The sequence below is a fragment of the Tachyglossus aculeatus genome, chromosome 8 (genome assembly GCF_015852505.1).
Source record: "Tachyglossus aculeatus isolate mTacAcu1 chromosome 8, mTacAcu1.pri, whole genome shotgun sequence".
In the NCBI taxonomy this organism is placed as follows: Eukaryota; Metazoa; Chordata; class Mammalia; order Monotremata; family Tachyglossidae; genus Tachyglossus; species Tachyglossus aculeatus.
The window spans coordinates 39,634,480-39,654,442 of NC_052073.1; the positions used below are offsets into that span (position 1 = coordinate 39,634,480).

The 19,963-nt window shown below is 47.4% G+C and overlaps 1 protein-coding gene across 2 annotated transcripts in view; it reads left to right on the top strand.

Moving 5' to 3' along the window:
- The first annotated feature begins 2,532 nt into the window (after positions 1-2,532).
- The window catches only part of LOC119931532 (ubiquinol-cytochrome-c reductase complex assembly factor 1), a 68,949-nt gene continuing 51,518 nt past the window's right edge, over positions 2,533-19,963 (top strand). Inside the window, exons 1-5 of one of the 2 annotated variants that reach the window (XM_038750287.1) lie at positions 2,533-2,574; positions 11,327-11,440; positions 14,792-14,899; positions 16,586-16,658; positions 19,747-19,804. In XM_038750287.1, the coding sequence (XP_038606215.1) occupies positions 2,551-2,574; positions 11,327-11,440; positions 14,792-14,899; positions 16,586-16,658; positions 19,747-19,804 (377 nt within the window). In that variant the 5' untranslated portion in view covers positions 2,533-2,550. The remainder of the gene's footprint in view (positions 2,575-11,326; positions 11,441-14,791; positions 14,900-16,585; positions 16,659-19,746; positions 19,805-19,963) is intronic. The other variant, XM_038750288.1, reaches the window with a different exon arrangement.

Genomic DNA, 19,963 nt, shown 5'->3' on the forward strand with positions numbered 1-19,963 from the left:
CAAGTAGGCAACACATAGAGGCAGTCCCTACCCAACAGTGGGCTCACAGTCTAGAAGGGGGAGACAGAGAACAAAACCAAACATACTAACAAAATAAAACAGTGCAGAGCACTGTTCGAAGCGCTGGGGAGGTTACGAGGTGATCAGGTTGTCCCCCGGGGGGCTCCCAGTCTTCATCCCCATTTTCCAGATGAGGGAACTGAGGCCCAGAGAAGTGAAGTGACTCTCCCAAAGTCGCACAGCTGACAATTGGCAGTCAGAATTTGAACCCACGACCTCTGACTCCAAATCCCGGGCTCTTTCCACTGAGCCACCCTGCTTCTCAGTACGTACTGAGTGCCTGCTGTGTGCACTATAATAATAATATAATAATAATAATAATAATGTAATGATGGCATTTGTTAAGTGCTCACTATGTGTCGAGCACTGGGGGAGATACGAGCTAATCAGATTGGACACAGTCCCTGTCTTTCATTCATCATTGATTAAATCTGATTTATTGAGCACTTACTGTCCCACATGGGGCTCACAGTCTCAATTGCCATTTTACAGATGAGGCTCAGAAGAAGGAAGTGACCTGCTCAAGGTCACGCAGTCGGGATTAGAACCCAGATCTTTCTGACTCCTAGAGCTGTGCTCGATCTACTAGCTTACGCTGCCGTCTTTTCTTCCACTCCCATCTCAATTGATTCAATCAATAAATACGATTGATTGATTCCTGTATATATGTATCTATGTTTGTACATATTTATTACTCTATTTATTTATTTATTTTACTTGTACATATCTATTCTATTTATTTTATTTTGTTAGTATGTTTGGTTTTGTCCTCTGTCTCCCCCTTCTAGACTGTGAGCCCGCTGTTGGGTAGGGACCGTCTCTCTATGTTGCCAACTTGTACTTCCCAAGCGCTTAGTACAGTGCTCTGCACGCAGTAAGCGCTCAATAAATACGATTGATGGATTGATCCAATCAATAAATTGATTCAATCAATTAATAAATTGATTCAATCAATAAATACGATTGATTGATTCCCTGTATATATGTACATATGTTTGTACATATTTATTACTCTATTTATTTATTTATTTAACTTGTACATATCTATTCTATTGATTTTATTTTGTTAATATGTTTGGTTTTGTTCTCTGTCTCCCCCTTCTAGACTGTGTGAGCCCACTGTTGGGTAGGGACCGTCTCTATGTGTTGCCAACTTGTACTTCCCAAGCGCTTAGTCCAGTGCTCTGCACGCAGTGAGCGCTCAATAAATACGATTGATTGATTACTACAGTGCTCTGCACGCAGTAAGCGCTCAATAAATACGATTGATGGATTGATCCCATCCATAAATTGATTCGATCAATCAATAAAATGATTCAATCAATTAACAGATCGATTCAATCAATTAATAACTTGATTCAATCGATTAATAAATTGATTCAACCAATTAATAAATTGATTCAATCAATAAATACGATTGATTAATTGACTTTTAGACTGTGAGCCCACTGTTGGGTAGGGACCGTCTCTCTAGGTTGCCAACTTGGACTTCCCAAGCGCTTAGTCCAGCGCTCTGCACGCAGTAAGCGCTCAATAAATACGATTGATTGATCGATTACTCTATTTGTTTATCTTGTCCATATCTATTCTATTTATTTTATTTTGTTAGTATGTTTGGTGTTGTTCTCTGTCTCCCCCTTCTAGACTGTGAGCCTGCTGTTGGGTAGGGACTGTCTCTGTGTGTTGCCAACTTGGACTTCCCAAGCGCTTAGTCCAGTGCTCTGCACACAGTAAGCGCTCAATACAATTGATTGATTGATAGTAAGCGCTTAATAAATACCATCATTATTATTATTATTATTATTATTAATAAAGACGATTGAATGACTGTGAGCCCACTGTTGGGTAGGGACCGTCTCTGTGTGTTGCCAACTTGGACTTCCCAAGCGCTTAGTCCAGTGCTCTGCACACAGTAAGCGCTCAATACAATTGATTGATTGATAGTAAGCCTTTAATAAATACCATCATTATTATTATTATTATTATTAATAAAGACGATTGAATGACTGTGAGCCCACTGTTGGGTAGGGACTGCCTCTGTGTGTTGCCAACTTGGACTTCCCAAGCGCTTAGTACAGTGCTCTGCACACAGTAAGCGCTCAATACAATTGATTGATTGATAGTAAGCGCTTAATAAATGCCATCATTATTATTATTATTATTAATAAAGACGATTGAATGACTGTGAGCCCACTGTTGGGTAGGGACTGTCTCTGTGTGTTGCCAACTTGGACTTCCCAAGCGCTTAGTCCAGTGCTCTGCACACAGTAAGCGCTCAATAAATACAATTGACTGATTGATTGATTTACTGATTCAGTCTCCTCAGCACACTCTCCTGAGGGAAGGCCAAGGGGGCGGGGCGCGCGGGTGACGCATGCGCGAGTGGGCGGGAAATCCATGACGTCATCGCGTCGGCTGCCTTGGAAACGGGGCAAGAGGCGGGCGCCGGAAGTGGATCCTCCCTGACCCGGAAGTGCTTCCGGAGGCAAGATGGCGGCGCTGGCCCGAGTCCTTGTGAGTGAAGGAGGGAGGGAGGGAATGAATGACTGTCACTGTGGCTACCGCCCGGGGCTGGGGATGGAGGGGGAGGGGAGAGAGGCTGAGGGGGAAGGGAAGGGGTTAATCCTTCTGGGGGGCTTGGGGTGGGGTCTCCCCCCCTCCCCCCCGACCTGCCCTGACCGCGCATGCGCGGCCCCCCCTCGGGTCACCTTCTGCGAGGACCGGCTTGGCGGGGGGAGGGGGGAGGCTTCTCAACCGGGGTAATAATAATACTCATTCATTCATTCATTCATTCATTCAATCAACTGTCTTTATTAATAATAATAATAATAATGATGGCATTTATTAAGCGCTTACTATCAATCAATCGTATTTATTGAGCGCTTACTGCGGGCAGAGCACTGGACTAAGCGCTTGGGAAGTCCAAATTGGCCCCATGGAGAGACGGTCCCTACCCAACAGTGGGCTCACAGTCATTCAATCGTCTTTATTATTATTATCGTTCTTACTACTAATAATAAATAATTAATAAATGCCATTAATAATAATAATAATGGCATTTATTAAGCGCTTACTATCAATCAATCACTCAGTCGTATTTATTGAGCGCTTACTGTGTGCAGAGCACTGGACTAAGCGCTTGGGAAGTACAAATTGGCCACATCTAGAGACGGTCCCTACCCAACAGTAGGCTCACAGTCATTCAATCGTCTTTATTAATAATAATGATAATAACGATGGTATTTATTAAGCGCTTACTATCAGTCAATCACTCAATCGTATTTATTGAGCGCTTACTGCGTGCGGAGCACTGGACTAAGCGCTTGGGAAGTCCAAGTTGGCAACATATAGAGACGGTCCCTACTCAACAGTGGGCTCACAGTCATTCAATCGTCTTTATTAATAATAATGATAATAATAACGGTGGTATTTATTAAGCGCTTACTATCAGTCAATCACTCAATCGTATTTATTGAGCGCTTACTGCGTGCGGAGCACTGTACTGAGCGCTTGGGAAGTCCAAGTTGGCAACATAGAGAGACGGTCCCTACTCAACAGTGGGCTCACAGTCATTCAATCGTCTTTATTAATAATAATAATAACGATGGTATTTATTAAGCGCTTACTATCAGTCAATCACTCAGTCGTATTTATTGAGCGCTTACTGTGTGCAGAGCACTGGACTAAGCGCTTGGGAAGTACAAATTGGCCACATCTAGAGACGGTCCCTACCCAACAGTAGGCTCACAGTCATTCAATCGTCTTTATTAATAATAATGATAATAATAACGATGGTATTTATTAAGCGCTTACTATCAGTCAATCACTCAATCGTAGTTATTGAGCGCTTACTGCGTGCGGAGCACTGTACTGAGCGCTTGGGAAGTCCAAGTTGGCAACATATAGAGACGGTCCCTACTCAACAGTGGGCTCACAGTCATTCAATCGTCTTTATTAATAATAATAACGATGGTATTTATTAAGCGCTTACTATCAGTCAATCACTCAATCGTATTTATTGAGCGCTTACTGCGTGCAGAGCACTGGACTAAGCGCTTGGGAAGTCCAAGTTGGCAACACATAGAGAGACGGTCCCTACCCAACAATGGGCTCACAGTCATTCAATCGTCTTTATTAATAATAATAATAATGATGGCTTCTATTAAGCGCTTACTAGAAATTAATCAATCGTATTTATTGAGCACTTACAAGTCCAAGTTGGCAATGTATAGAGACGGTCCCTACCCAACAGTGGGCTCACAGTCATTCAGTCGTCTTTTGTTAATAATAATAATAACGATGGCATTTATTAAGCGCTTACTATCAATCAATCAATCACTCGTATTTACTGAGCGCTGACTGTGTGCAGAGCACTGGACTAAGCGCTTGGGAAGTCCAAGTTGGCAACATCTAGAGACGGTCCCTACCCAACAGTGGGCTCACAGTCATTCAATTGTCTTTATTGATAATAATAATAATTATTATTATGATGGCATTTATTAAGCACTTACTATCAATCAATCAATCAATCGTATTTTTTGAGCGCTTACAAGTCCAAGTTGGCAACATCTAGAGACGGTCCCTACCCAACAGTGGGCTCACAGTCTAAAAGGGGGAGACAGAGAACAAAACCAAACATACTAACAAAATAAAATAGATAGGATAGATAGGTACAAGTAAGATAAATAAATAAATAGAGTAATAAATATGTACAGACGTAAATACATATATCCAGGTGCTGTGGGGAAGGGAAGGGAGTAAGGCGGGGTGGATGGAGAGGGGGATGAGGGTGAGAGGAAGGAGGGGGCTCAGTCTGGGAAGGCCTCCTGGAGGAGGCCACTCATTCGTTCATTCAGTCAATCAATCGTATTTATTGAGTGCTTACTGTGCGCAGAGCACTGGACTAAGCGCTTGGAAAGTACAAGTTGGCAACATAGAGAGACAGTCTCTACCCAACAGTGGGCTCACAGTCATTCAGTCGTCTTTATTATTAATAATAATAATAATGATGGTATTTATTAAGCACTTACTATCAATCAGTCGGTTGTAGTGAGCGCTTACTGTGTGCAGAGCACTGGACTAAGCGCTTGGGAAGTCCAAGTTGGCAACATCTAGAGATGGTCCCTACCCAACAGTGGGCTCACAGTCATTCAATCATCTTTATTATTAATAATAGTAATAATAATAATGAGGGTATTAAGCGCTTACTATCAATCAGTCGTATTTCTTGAGCGCTTACTGTGCGCAGAGCACTGGACTAAGCGCTTGGAAAGTACAAGTTGGCAACATAGAGAGACAGTCCCCACCCAACAGTGGGCTCACAGTCATTCAATCGTGTTTATTAATAATAATAATGATGAGGATATTTATTAAGCGCTTACTATCAATCAATCAGTTGTAGTTATTGAGCACTTACTGTGTGCAGAGCACTGCACTAAGCGCTTGGGAAGTGCAAGTTGGCAACATATGGAGACGGTCCCTACCCAACATCATCATCATCAATCGTATTTATTGAGCACTTACTGTGTGCAGAGCACTGTACTAAGCGCTTGGGAAGTCCAAGTTGGCAACACATAGAGACAGTCCCTACCCAACAGTGGGGTCACAGTCTAAAAGGGGGAGACAGAGAACAAAACCAAACATACTAACAAAATAAAAGAAATAGAATAGATATGTACAAGTAAAATAGAGTAATAAATATGTACAAACATATATCCATATATCCAGGTGCTGTGGGGAAGGGAGGGAGGTAAGATGGGGGGATGGAGAGGGGGACGAGGGGGAGAGGAAGGAAGGGGCTCAGTCTGGGAAGGCCTCCTGGAGGAGGTGAGCTCTCAGCAGGGCCTTGAAGGGAGGAAGAGAGCCAGCTTGGCGGATGGGCAGAGATGGGATAGGATTTAAATAGGGCTTTGAAGGAGGGGAGGGTGAAGTCTTTCATTCATCCGTTCCATCGTATTAATTGAGCGCTTCTGGGCCCCAGTTCCCTCATCTGTCAAATGGGGATGAAGCCTGTGAGCCCCCCGTGGGACAACCTGATCACCTTGCAACCTCCCCGGCGCTTAGAACAGTGCTTTGCACGTAGTAAGCGCTCAACAAACGCCGTCATTATTGTTATGATGATTCTCTGGGCCTCCGTTCCCTCATCTGTAAAATGGGGATGAAGACCGTGAGCCCCCCGTGGGACAACCTGATCACCTTGGAACCTCCCCGGCGCTTAGAACAGTGCTTTGCACGTGGTAAACGCTTAACAAACGCCGTCATTATTGTTATGATGATTCTCTGGGCCTCAGTTCCCTCATCTGTAAAATGGGGATGAAGCCCGTGAGCCCCCCGTGGGACAACCTGATCACCTTGCAACCTCCCCGGCGCTTAGAACAGTGCTTTGCACGTAGTAAGCGCTCAACAAACGCCGTCATTATTGTTATGATGATTCTCTGGGCCTCCGTTCCCTCATCTGTAAAATGGGGATGAAGCCTGGGAGCCCCCCCGTGGGACAACCTGATCACCTTGGAACCTCCCCAGCGCTTAGAACAGTGCTTTGCACGTGGTAAACGCTTAACAAACGCCGTCATTATTGTTATGATGATTCTCTGGGCCTCAGTTCCCTCATCTGTAAAATGGGGATGAAGACCGTGAGCCCCCCGTGGGACAACCTGATCACCTTGGAACCTCCCCGGCGCTTAGAACAGTGCTTTTCACGTAGTAAGCGCTCAACAAACGCCGTCATTATTGTTATGATGATTCTCTGGGCCTCAGTTCCCTCATCTGTAAAATGGGGATGAAGACCGTGAGCCCCCCGTGGGACAACCTGATCACCTTGGAACCTCCCCAGTGCTTAGAACAGTGCTTTGCACGTAGTAAGCGCTTAACAAACGCCATCATTACTGTTATTATGATTCTCTGGGCCTCAGTTCCCTCATCTGTAAAATGGGGATGGAGGGGAGGTATTATTACCTTTCTGCTGTTTTTGATTATAACTTACAAGTTATAACCATTTTGCACATCTCCCCGTTCTTATATGTTGTACATCATGCATCTTATGTACTTCCCAAGCGCTTAGTACAGTGCTCTGCACACAGTAAGTGCTCAATAAATTCGATTGAAAGAATGAATGTTGGGTAGGGACCATCTCTCTATGTGGCCAACTTGGACTTCCCAAGCGCTTAGTACAGTGCTCTGCACACAGTAAGCGCTCAATAAATATGATTGAATGAATGACCGTGAGCCCCTCCCCCCCCCCCGGAAACCTGATCACCTTGTAACCTCCCCAGCGCTTAGAACAGCGCTTTGCACATAGTAAGTGCTGAATAAATGCCATCATTATTATTATTAATAATAATATTAATAATAAAATAATGATGGAACTTCTCTGTGCCTCAGTGACTGCATCTGGAAAATGGGGGTGAAATAATAATAATAATGATGGTATTTGTTAAGCGCTTACCATGTGCAAAGCACTGTTCTAAGCGCTGGGGTAGATATAAGGTGATCAGGTTGTCCCACGGGGGGCTCACAGTCTTAGTCCCCATTTTACAGATGAGGTAACTGAGACCGAGAGAAGTGAAGTGACTTGCCCAAAGTCACACAGCTGACCAGTGGCAGAGTCAGGATTCGAACCCCTGACCTCTGACTCCAAAGCCTGGGCTCTTTCCACTGAGCCACACTGCTTCTCTGTGAGCCCCCCTTGGGATGACCTGATCACCTTGTAACCTCCCCAGCGCTCTGAACAGTGCTTTGCACATAGTAAGTGCTTAATAATTGCCATTATTATTATTAATAATAATAAGAATAATAATGGAACTTCTCTTTGCCTCAGTTCCCTCATCTGTAAAATGGGGATGAGGACCGTGAGCCCCCCGTGGGACAGCTTGATCACCTTATAACCTCCCCAGCGCTTAGAACAGTGCTTTACACATAGCAGGCGCTTAACAAATACCAATATTATTATTATTATTCTCTGGGCCTCAGTTACCTCATCTGTAAAATGGGAATGAAGACTGTGAGCCCCCCGTGGGGAAACCTGATCACCCTGTAACCTCCCCAGCACTTAGAACTGGGCTTGGTACATAGTAAGCGCTTAATAAATGCCATCATTGTTATTATAATTAAGCGCTTACTTTATATTATTATTATAATATTATATTATATTATAATTTATAATGTTATTATTATTATATTTTTATTATTATAATTAAGTGCCAAGTGCTGCTGTAAGCGCTGGGGTAGAGAAGCAGCGTGGCTCAGTGGAAAGAGCCCGGGCTTGGGAGTCAGAGGTCATGAGTTCAAATTCCGACTCCGCCAGTTGTCAGCTGTGTGACTTTGGGCAAGTCACTTCACTTCTCTGGGCCTCAGTTCCCTCATCTGGAAAATGGGCATTAAGACTGTGAGCCCCCTGTGGGACAACCTGATCACCTTGTATCCCCCCCCCCAGCGCTTAGAACAGTGCCTTGCACATACTAAGTGCTTAATCAATCAATCAATCAATCGTATGGAGCGCTTACTGTGTGCAGAGCACTGTACTAAGCGCTTGGGAAGTACAAGTTGGCAACATAGAGAGACAGTCCCTACCCAACAGTGGGCTCACAGTCTATAAATGCCATTATTATTATTATTATTATTATTATTATTATTATTATTATTATTATTATCATCCAACAGGCCTACTTACTCCCAAGTGCTCGGCACACAGCGAGCGCTCGACGGAGACCAAATGCAGTATGGCCAAATGGGAAGAGGACTGAGCCCTCATCTCCCTTGCTCGTTGCCCCCCAGCCCTCCACGCGCTAGCCTGGGCTTGGACTTGTTGCCACCTTGTACTTCCCAAGCGCTTAGTCCAGTGCTCCGCACACAGTAAGCGCTCAATAAATACGATTGAATGAATGAATGAATGTCGGGTAGGGACCGTCTCTAAATGTTGCCAACTTGTACTTCCCAAGTGCTTAGTCCAGTGCTCTGCACACAGTAAGCGCTCAATCAATACGATTGACTGAATGAATGAATTAATGGTGGGTAGGGACCGTCTCTAAATGTTGCCCACTTGTACTTCCCAAGCGCTTAGTACAGTGCTCCGCACACAGTAAGCACTCAATAAGTAAGATTGAATGAATGAATGTTAGGTAGGGACCCTCTCTCTGTGTTGCCAACTTGTACTTCCCAAGCGCTTAGTCCAGTGCTCTGCACACAGTAAGCGCTCAATAAATGCGATTGAATGAATGAATGAATGTTAGGTAGGGACCGTCTCTAAATGTTGCCAACTTGCACTTCCCAAGCGCTTAGTACAGTACTCTGCACACAGTAAGCGCTCAATATAAACGATTGAATGAATGATTGCTAGGTAGGGACCGTCTCTATATGTTGCCAACTTGTACTTCCCAAGCGCTTTGTACAGTGCTCTGCACACAGTAAGCACTCAATAAATACGATTGAATGAATGAATGAATGTTGGGTAGGGACCGTCTCTATATGTTGCCAACTTGTACTTCCCAAGCGCTTAGTACAGTGCTCTGCACACAGTAAGCGCTCAATAAATATGATTGAATGAATGAATGTTAGGTAGGGACCATCTCTCTATGTTGCCAACTTGTACTTCCCAAGTGCTTAGTACAGTGCTCTGCACACAGTAAGCGCTCAATAAATGCGATTGAATGAGTGAATGTTAGGTAGGGACCGTCTCTATATGTTGCCAACTTGTACTTCCCAAGCGCTTAGTACACTGCTCTTCACACAGTAAGTGCTCAGTAAATACGATTGAATGACTGAATGAATGTTAGGTAGGGACCATCTCTCTATGTTGCCAACTTGGACTTCCCAAGCGCTTAGTACAATGCTCTGCACACAGTAAGTGCTCAATAAATATGATTGAATGAATGAATGAATGTTAGGTAGGGACTGTCTCTCTGTGTTGCCAACTTGTACTTCCCAAGAGCTAGTACAGTGCTCTGCACACAGTAAGCGCTCAATAAATATGAATGAATGTTGTAGGGACTGTCTCTCTATGTTGCCAACTTGTACTTCCCAAGTGCTTAGTCCAGTGCTCTGCACACAGTAAGCGCTCAATAAATATGATTGAATGAATGAATGTTAGGTAGGGACCGTCTCTCTATGTTGCCAACTTGTACTTCCCAAGTGCTTAGTCCAGTGCGCTGCACACAGTAAGCGCTCAATAAATGCGATTGAATGAATGAATGAATGTTAGGTAGGGACCGTCTATAAAAGTTGCCAACTTGCACTTCCCAAGCGCTTAGGACAGTGCTCTGCACACAGTAAGCGCTCAATATAAACGATTGAATGAATGATTGTTAGGTAGGGACCGTCTCTATATGTTGCCAACTTGTACTTCCCAAGCGCTTAGTCCAGTGCTCTGCACACAGTAAGCGCTCAATGAATACGATTGAATGAGTGAATGTTAAGTAGGGACCGTCTCTATACGTTGCCAACTTGTACTTCCCAAGTGCTTAGTACAGTGCTCTGCACACAGTAAGCGCTCAGTAAATGCGATTGAATGAATGAATGAATGTTAGGTAGGGACCGTCTCTCTATGTTGCCAATTTGTACTTCCCAAGCGCTTAGTCCAGTGCTCTGCACACAGTAAGTGCTCAATAAATACGATTGAATGAATGAATGAATGAATGTTAGGTAGGGACCGTCTCTCTGTGTTGCCAATTTGTACTTCCCAAGTGCTTAGTCCAGTGCTCTGCACACAGTAAGTGCTCAATAAATACGATTGAATGAATGAATGGATGAATGTTAGGTAGGGACCGTCTGTATATGTTGCCAACTTGTACTTCCCAAGCGCTTAGTAATAATAATAATAATAATAATGATGGCATTTATTAAGCACTTACTGTGCGCAAAGCACTGTTCTAAGCGCAGGGGAGGTCACAAGGTGATCAGGTTGTCCCTTCGGGGGGCTCACAGTCTTAACCCCCATTTTCCAGATGAGGTCACTGAGGCCCAGAGAAGTGAAGTGACTCACCCAAAGTCACCCAGCTGCCAACTGGCAGAGCCGGGATTTGAACCCAGGACCTCTGACTCCAAAGCCCGGGCTCTTTTCCACTGCTTCTCCCAACGCTGGCCTCTGGTGATTCTCCTCCTGTCCCTCCGGCCGCTGCTTCTCCGTCTCCTTCGCGGGCTCGCCCTCCCATCCCCTTTCTGTAGTACAGCCTAGTCCAGTGCTCTGCACACAGTAAGCGCTCAATAAATACGATTGAATGAATGAATGAATGGATGAATGAATGAATAAAGGGCAGGTCTTGTCTCGTTCCAGAAGAGTCGCCCTTTGGCCACCTTGCAGGTGGCCACCTGCGGCAGGCACCTGGCCCTGAGGACGCCCCTCTCCCCGGCGGGACTATGGAGTAGACCCCTCTGGCTGCCACCTCAGGTAGGCTCCGCCGCCCTCTGCTTCGCCCGCCCTGTCCACCAACCGTCCGACCAAACCAGCCCGGTGGGACGGACCGGCTAGGGCTCGGGGGTTGCCCTCCTCTCCGGCCCCGGATCGTGGTATTCCAAGCGGGAATTCCCAGCTCCGGAAGAGAAGGGAGACTGGTGCCGTTCCCGGCCCCCCGTGCTCTGCACGGAGGAAGCGCTCAATAAGTACGACTGAATGAATGAAACAAACCCCAGATCACAACCTTCGAGACTGGGAGCCCACTGTTGGGTAGGGGCCGTCTCTATATGTTGCCGACTTGGACTTCCCAAGCGCTTAGTACAGTGCTCTGCACACAGGAAGCGCTCAATAAATACGATTGAATGAATGAATGAATGAACCTGGCCTGGCCCCCACGGCTCTCCGGCAGCTGGCCAGAGTCACCCAGCTGGCAGAGCGAAGATTTGAACCCATGACCTCCGACTCCAAAGCCCAGGCTCTTTCCACTGTGCCGCGCTGCTTCGCCTCCCAACAGTGCTTGGCACAGAGTAAGCGCTTAACAAATACCATCGTAGCAATAGTAACGATTATTATTCATTCAGTCATTCAGTCGTATTTATTGAGCGCGTAATAATAATAATAATGTTGGCATTTGTTAAGCGCTTACTATGTGCCAAGCACTGTTCTAAGCGCTGGGGGGGATACAAAGTGATCAGGTTGGCCCACGTGGGGTTCACAGTCTTAATCCCCATTTGACAGATGAGGGAACTGAGGCTCAGAGAAGTTAAGTGACTTGCCCAAGGTCACACAGCAGACATGTGGTGGAGCCGGGATTCGAACCCATGACCTCTGACTCCAAAGCCTGTGCTCTTTCCACTGAGCCACGCGTACTGTGTGCAGAGCACTGTACTAAGCGCTTGGGAAGTACAAGTAGGCAACTATATTTAGAGACGGTCCCAACCGACAGCGGGCTCACAGTCTAGAAGCAGTGTGGCTCAGTGGAGAACAGCCTGGGCTTTGGAGTCAGAGGTCATGGGTTCAAATCCCGGCTCTGCCAACTGTCAGCTGGGTGACTTTGGGCAAGTCACTTCACTTCTCTGGGCCTCAGTTCCCTCATCTGGAAAATGGGGATGAAGACCGTGAGCCCCCCGGGGGACAACCTGATCACCTTGTAACCTCCCCAGCGCTTAGAACAGTGCTTTGCACGTAGTAAGCGCTTAATAAATGCCATCATTATTATTATTAACAAATACCATCATAGCAATAATAACGATTATTATTCAGTCTGTCATTCAGTCGTATTTATTGAGCACGTACTGTGTGCAGAGCACTGTACTAAGCGCTTGGGACGTACAAGTTGGCAACTATATTTAGAGACGGTCCTAACTGACAGCGGGCTCACAGTCTAGAAGCAGCGTGGCTCAGTGGAGAACAGCCTGGACTTTGAAGTCAGAGGTCATGGGTTCAAATCCCGGCTCTGCCAAATGTCAGCTGGGTGACTTTGGGCCAGTCACTTCACTTCTCTGGGCCTCAGTTCCCTCATCTGGAAAATGGGGATGAAGACTGTGAGCCCCCATGGGACAACCTGATCACCTTGTAACCTCCCCAGCGCTTAGAACAGTGCTTTGCACGTAATAAGCGCTTAATAAATTCCATTATTATTATTATTATTATTAACAAATACCATCGTAGCGATAATAACGATTATTATTCATTCATTCAGTCGTATTTATTGAGTGCGCACTGTGTGCAGAGCACTGTACTAAGCGCTTGGGAAGTACAAGTTGGTGACTTATACAGTCCCTACGCAACAGCGGGCTCACGGTCTAGAAGGGGGAGACAGAGAACAAAACCAAACATATTAACAAAATAAAATAAATAGAATAGATATGTACAAGTAAAATAAATAATCATAATGATAATCATAATTTGGGTATTTGTTAATCAATCAATCAGTCGTATTTATTGAGCACTTACTGTGTGCAGAGCACTGGACTAAGCGCTTGGGAAGTGCAAGTTGGTGACTTGTCCCTCTCATCCCCCTCTCCATCCCCCCATCTTACCTCCTTCCCTTCCCCACAGCACCTGTATATATGGATATATGTTTGTATGGATTCATTACTCTATGTATTTATTTTACTTGTACATATCTATTCTATTTATTTTATTTTGTTAGTATGTTTGGTTTTGTTCTCTATTTTATTATTTATTTATTACTCTATTACTACTCTATTATTGCTTTATTTATTTATTTATTACTCTATTTATTACTCTGTTATTACTCTATTTATTATTACTCTATTTATTACTCTATTTATTTTACTTGTACATATCTATTCTGTTTATTTTATTTTGTTAGTATGTTTGGTTTTGTTCTCTGTCCCCCCCTTTTAGACTGTGAGCCCGCTGTTGGGTAGGGACCGTCTCTAGATGTTGCCAACTTGGACTTCCCAAGCGCTTAGTACAGTGCTCTGCACACAGCAAGCGCGCAATAAATACGATTGATTCATTGATTGATATAGAGATGGTCCCTACCCAACAGTGGGCTCACAGTTAAGCACTTACGAAGCACCGGGGTGAATACGAACAGATGGCGTTGGGCACAGTCCCGTGTCCCACGTGGTGCCAGCTTGCACTTCCCAAGCGCTTAGCACAGCGCTCTGCACTCAGTAAGCGCTCAATAAATATGACTGATTGATTGATTGATCGATTGCTCACAGTCTTAATCAAATGAGGCCTAGAGAAGTCAATTGACTCGCCCAGCGTCCCCCAGCAGACAGGTGGCAGAGGTGGGATTCGAACCCAGGTCCTCTGACTCTCGGGCCTGGGCTATGCCCGCGGGGCCTCCCGTAGAGTTGGATTTGGGGAAGCAGCGTGGCGCAGTGGAAAGAGCCCGGGCTTTGGAGTCAGAGGTCATGGGTTCAAATCCCGGTTCCGCCAGTTGTCAGCTGGGTAACTTTGGGCAAGTTACTTCACTTCTCTGTGCCTCAGTTCCCTCATCTGTAAAATGGGGATGAAGACTGTGAGCCCCACGTGGGACAACCTGATCACCTTGGAACCTTCCCAGCGCTTAGAACAGTGCTTTGCACATAGTAAGCGCTTAATAAATGCCATCATTATTATTATTTGGACTTGCTTAGGGGCCCTGCCCTCCAGGAGCTGCCAGTCTAGTCGGCGAGGCAGGCGCGAGTCGCCCGTCTTCGACCTTGGAGGTGGTTGGGATTTGGAGGGGAAACGCGGGCGCCTCCTTCCTTCCCTGACCCTACTTCCCAAGCGCTTAGTCCAGGGCTCCGCACACGGTAAGCGCTCAATAAATACGATTGATTGATTGATTGATTGATGGATTCCCTCCGGTCGGTCCTCCAGCTCCTCGCCACCCAGGACTCGGTGCGGCCCTCGGAGGAGAAGGTGGGCCCGCTGACCAAGATCATCGAAGCCATGGGCTTCACGGGCCCCCTCAAGTACAGCCGATGGGTAAGGCCCCTCGCCCCCCTCCCGCCGCTCCCACGCCCCCTCGGTCACCCCTCCGTTCCCGGGATCCCGGGGGGCTCCGGGCTCCCACCACCGAGAGCGGGATTCAGCATTCCCGGAGCGGGGCCCCGAGCAGTGTCCGGCTCCCGCTGGCCGCTGTGCCCGCTTGCCAGGCTCCCCCTCCCACCAGGATCCAACTTGCCAACTATATGTTGCCAACTTGTACTTCCCAAGCTCTTAGTACAGTGCTCCGCACACAGTAAGCGCTCAATAAATGCGACTGATTGATTGATTGATCCATCTCCCCCTCCCTGTCGCTCTCATCTGCCCCCTCCCCTGTCCGCTTCCCGCGCCCAGTCGGGCCCGCCTGCCGGAGTCCGGCTCTCGCTCCCTGGGGAAGGGGACGCTTCATTCAGTCGTATTCATTCATTCATTCATTCACTGAATCGTATTTATTGAGTGCTTACTGTGTGCGGAGCAGTGGACTAAGCGCTTGGGAAGTCCAAGTTGGCAACATATAGAGACGGTCCCTACTTAACATTCATTCATTCATTGAATCGTATTTATTGAGCACTTACTGTGTGCAGAGCACTGGACTAAGCGCTTGGGAAGTCCAAGTTGGCAGCATATAGAGACGGTCCCTACCTAACATTCATTCATTCATTCATTCATTGAATCGTATTTATTGTGCGCTTACTGTGGGCGGAGCACTGGACTAAGTGCTTGGGAAGTCCAAGTTGGCAACATCTAGAGACGGTCCCTACCCAACAATCAATCAATCAATCAATCAATTGTATTTATTGAGTGCTTAATGTGTGCGGAGCACTGGACTAAGCGCTTGGGAAGTCCAAGCTGGCAACATCTAGAGACGGTCCCTACCCAATCAATCAATCATATTTATTGAGCACTTACTGTGTGCAGAGCACTATACTAAGCGCTTGGGAAGTCCAAGTTGGCAACATCTAGAGACGGTCCCTACCCAACAATCAATCAATCATTTGTATTTATTGAGCTCTTACTGTGTGCGGAGCACTGTACTAAGCGCTTGGGAAGTCCATGTTGGCAACATCTAGAGACAGTCCCTACCTAACATTCATTTGTTCATTCATTCATTCATTGATTGAATCATATTTATTGAGCGCTTACTGTGTGCGAAGCACTGTTCTAAGCGCTTGGGAAGTCCAAGTTGGCAACATATAGAGACGGTCCCTACCCAACAATCAATCAATCATATTTATTGAGCGCTTCCTGTGTGCAGAGCACTGGACTAAGCGCTTGGGAAGTCCAAGTTGGCAACATCTAGAGACGGTCCCTACCCAACAATCAATCAGTCGTATTCATTGAGCGCTTACTGTGTGCAGAGCACTGTACTAAGCGCTTGGGAAGTCCAAGTTGGCAACATAGAGAGACGGTCCCTACCCAACAGCGGGCTCACGGTCTAGAAGGGGGAGATGGAGAACGAAACAAAACCTATTAACAAAATAAAATCGATAGAAGAGCGATCACCCCAGGGTTTGCATCCTCTGCCGTGTTATCCCGCCCCCGGCGCCCGGTCCGCAGCACCCGCGCCCAGCCCCGCCTGGCCACGCGCTGACCAAGCGCTTAGTACAGTGCTCTGCCCATAGTAAGCGCTCAATAAATACGATTGATTGATTGATTGATTGACCGGGGTGGGCACTTTTCGCGCAGAAGATTAAGATCGCCGCCCTGCGCATGTACACGAGCTGCGTTGAGAGAACGGACTTCGAGGAATTCTTCCTGCGTAAGCGAGGGGTGGGGGGCTCCCGGGGGGCGCGGGAACCGGGGGGCTCTTTCCGTGGGGAGGTGGGGGGATCCCGCCATCCATCCCTCTGGCCCGGAATTCCCTCCCTTTTCCCATCCGCCAAGCTCTCTCTCTTCCTCCCTTCAAGGCCCTACTGAGAGCTCACCTCCTCCAGGAGGCCTTCCCACACTCAGCCCCCTCTCCATCCCCCCCGCCTTACCTCCTTCCCTTCCCCACAGCACCTGGATATATGGATATATGGTTGTACATATTTATTACTCTATTTATTTATTTTACTTGTACATATCTATCCTATTTATTTTATTTTGTTGGTATGTTTGGTTTTGTTCTCTGTCTCCCCCTTCTAGACTGTGAGCCCACTGTTGGGTCGGGACTGTCTCTATATGTTGCCAATTTGTACTTCCCAAGCGCTTAGTACAGTGCTCTGCACACAGTAAGCGCTCAATAAATATGATTGATGATGATGATGATGTACGCTTTCCCAACAACCCCTCTTCATTCATTCATTCATTCAGTCGTACTTATTGAGCGCTTACTGTGTGCAGAGCTCTGTAGTAAGTGCCTCCTCCCCCCCAACTTTCCCCGCCGAACCCTCAGCCACCCCGACAAGCAAACACACACGCAGACACGCGGTGGAGGGGGCAGTCAATCAGGGGTATTTGTTGAGCACTCAGTGTGTGCACTGTACTAAGCGCTTGGGAGAGGACAAGAGAACTCCCCCTCTCCCCCTCCTCCATCCCCCCCGCCTTACCTCCTTCCCTTCCCCACAGCACCTGGATATATGGATATATGTTTGTATGTATTTATTACACTATTTATTTATTTATTTTACTTGTACATATCTATTCTATTTATTTCATTTTGTTAATATGTTTGGTTTTGTTCCCTGTCTCTCCCTTCTAGACTGTGAGCCCGCTGTTGGGTAGGGACCGTCTCTATGTGTTGCCGACTTATACTTCCCAATCAATCAATCGTATTCATTGAGCGCTTACTGTGTGCAGAGCACTGTACTAAGCGCTTGGGAAGTGCTTAGTACAGTGCTCAGCTCACAGTAAACGCTCAGTAAATACGATTGATTGATTGATTCAAGGCCCTACTGAGAGCTCACCTCCTCCAGGAGGCCTTCCCACACTGAGCCCCCTCCTTCCTCTCCCCCTCGTCCCCCTCTCCATCCCCCCCACCTTACCTCCTTCCCTTCCCCACAGCACTTGGATATATGTATATATGTTTGTACATATTTATCACTCTCTTTATTTACTTATTTATTTTACTTGTACATATCTATTCTATTTATTTTATTTTGTTAGTATGTTTGGTTTTGTTCTCTGTGTCCCCCTTCTAGACTGTGAGCCCACTGTTGGGTAGGGACCGTCTCTATATGTTGCCGACTTGTCCTTCCCAAGCGCTTAGTCCAGTGCTCTGCACACAGTCAGCGCTCAGTAAATACGATTGACCGATTGATTGATTGATCTGTACGGATTTATTACTCTGTATTTATTTTACTTGTACATATTTATTCTATTTATTCTGTTTTGTTAATATGTTTTGTTTTGTTGTCTGTCTCCCCCTTCTAGACTGTGAGCCCACTGTTGGGTAGGGACCGTCTCTCTATGTTGCCAGCTTGGACTTCCCAAGCGCTTAGTCCAGTGCTCTGCACACAGTAAGCGCTCGATAAATATGATTGATTGATTGATTGATATGTTGCCGACTTGGACTTCCCAGGCGCTTAGTCCAGTGCTCTGCACACGGTAAGCGCTCGATAAATGCGATTGATTGATTGATTGATATGTCGCCGACTTGGACTTCCCAGGCGCTTAGTCCAGTGCTCTGCACACAGTAAGCGCTCGATAAATACGATTGATTGATCCACTGATTGATATGTTGCCGACTTGGACTTCCCAAGTGCTTAGTCCAGTGCTCTGCACACAGTAAGTGCTCGATAAATACGATTGATTGATTGATTGATATGTTGCCCACTTGGACTTCCCAGGCGCTTAGTCCAGTGCTCTGCACACAGTAAGCGCTCGATAAATACGATTGATTGATTGATTGGTATGTTGCCTACTTGGACTTCCCAAGCGCTTAGTCCAGTGCTCTGCACACAGTAAGCGCTCGGTAAATGCGATTGAATGAATGAATGACCGAAGTGCTGTGCCCAGCCTCCTTTCCCCCGATTCCCTACCTCGGCCCCCTTCCGTCTCCCATCCATCATCATCATCAATCGTATTTATTGAGCGCTTACTGTGTGCAGAGCACTGTACTAAGCGCTCGGGAAGTGCAAGTTGGCAACATATAGAGACGGTCCCTACCCAACAGTGGGCTCACAATCTCTCCCCCTCCTCCTTTCTTCCTCCCGCCCACCCCGATGTTCGGCGTAGTTGGTTCCAGTGGGGTGTGGGGTGCCCACCCCGCAAGGGACGGCTTCGAGCCCTCAGTTTCCCCCTCCCCCTGCCTCCCTGCGGCCTTTCGAAGCAGCGTGGCTCAATGGAACGAGCCCGGGCTTTGGAGTCCAGAGGTCATGGGTTCAAATCCCGGCCCCGCCAACTGTCAGCTGCGGGACTATGGGCGGGTCGCTTCTCTCGGCCTCGGTTCCCTCGTCTGTAAAGCGGAGACTCCGAGCCCCACGTGGGACAACCTGGTGGCTTTGTATCCTCCCCAGCGCTTAGAGCAGTGCTTGGCACATAGTAAGCGCTTAACAAACGCCATCGTTATCATTATTATTATTTCAGCTCCAGGACTAAACCTCCTGGCGCCTTTCTCCGAGCAGGGGTCGGGGGAGGAAGCGACCCTGGAGACCCCCCTCCGTCCGGTCCGGGCCTTGGGATGCCCCCGGAGTGGGCGGGAATGTTGGGAGCGTCCGCTCTGCGCGAGGCCAGAGAGCCCCCTCTGCCCGGCCCCTGACCCCTGACCCCTTCCTCCGCCTTCCTGCGGTCCTGCCCTTCCCGTTCTCCGGCCCCCCGCTTCCATCTCCCCCGTCCCCGTGACGACGGACCAGCGTGCGGGGACCCCCGGGGGGACCGCGGGGAGGCGGGGGCCGGCCTGACCCGGGGTCTTTCCGTCGTCGCAGGGTGTCAGATGCCGGACACGTTCAACTCCTGGTTCCTGATCACCCTGCTGCACGTCTGGTGAGCGCGGGGTCCCAAGAGGGGCCGCCCCCCACCCCCCCCCCACCCCCGCCCCCCGGCCGCAAGGTGCACCGGCCCCGTGAAACGCCACTTTGTTCGGCCGTGACACGGCACCATTCATCGCGTCTCCCGGCCGGCTTTTCCCGAAAGGTCAGATCC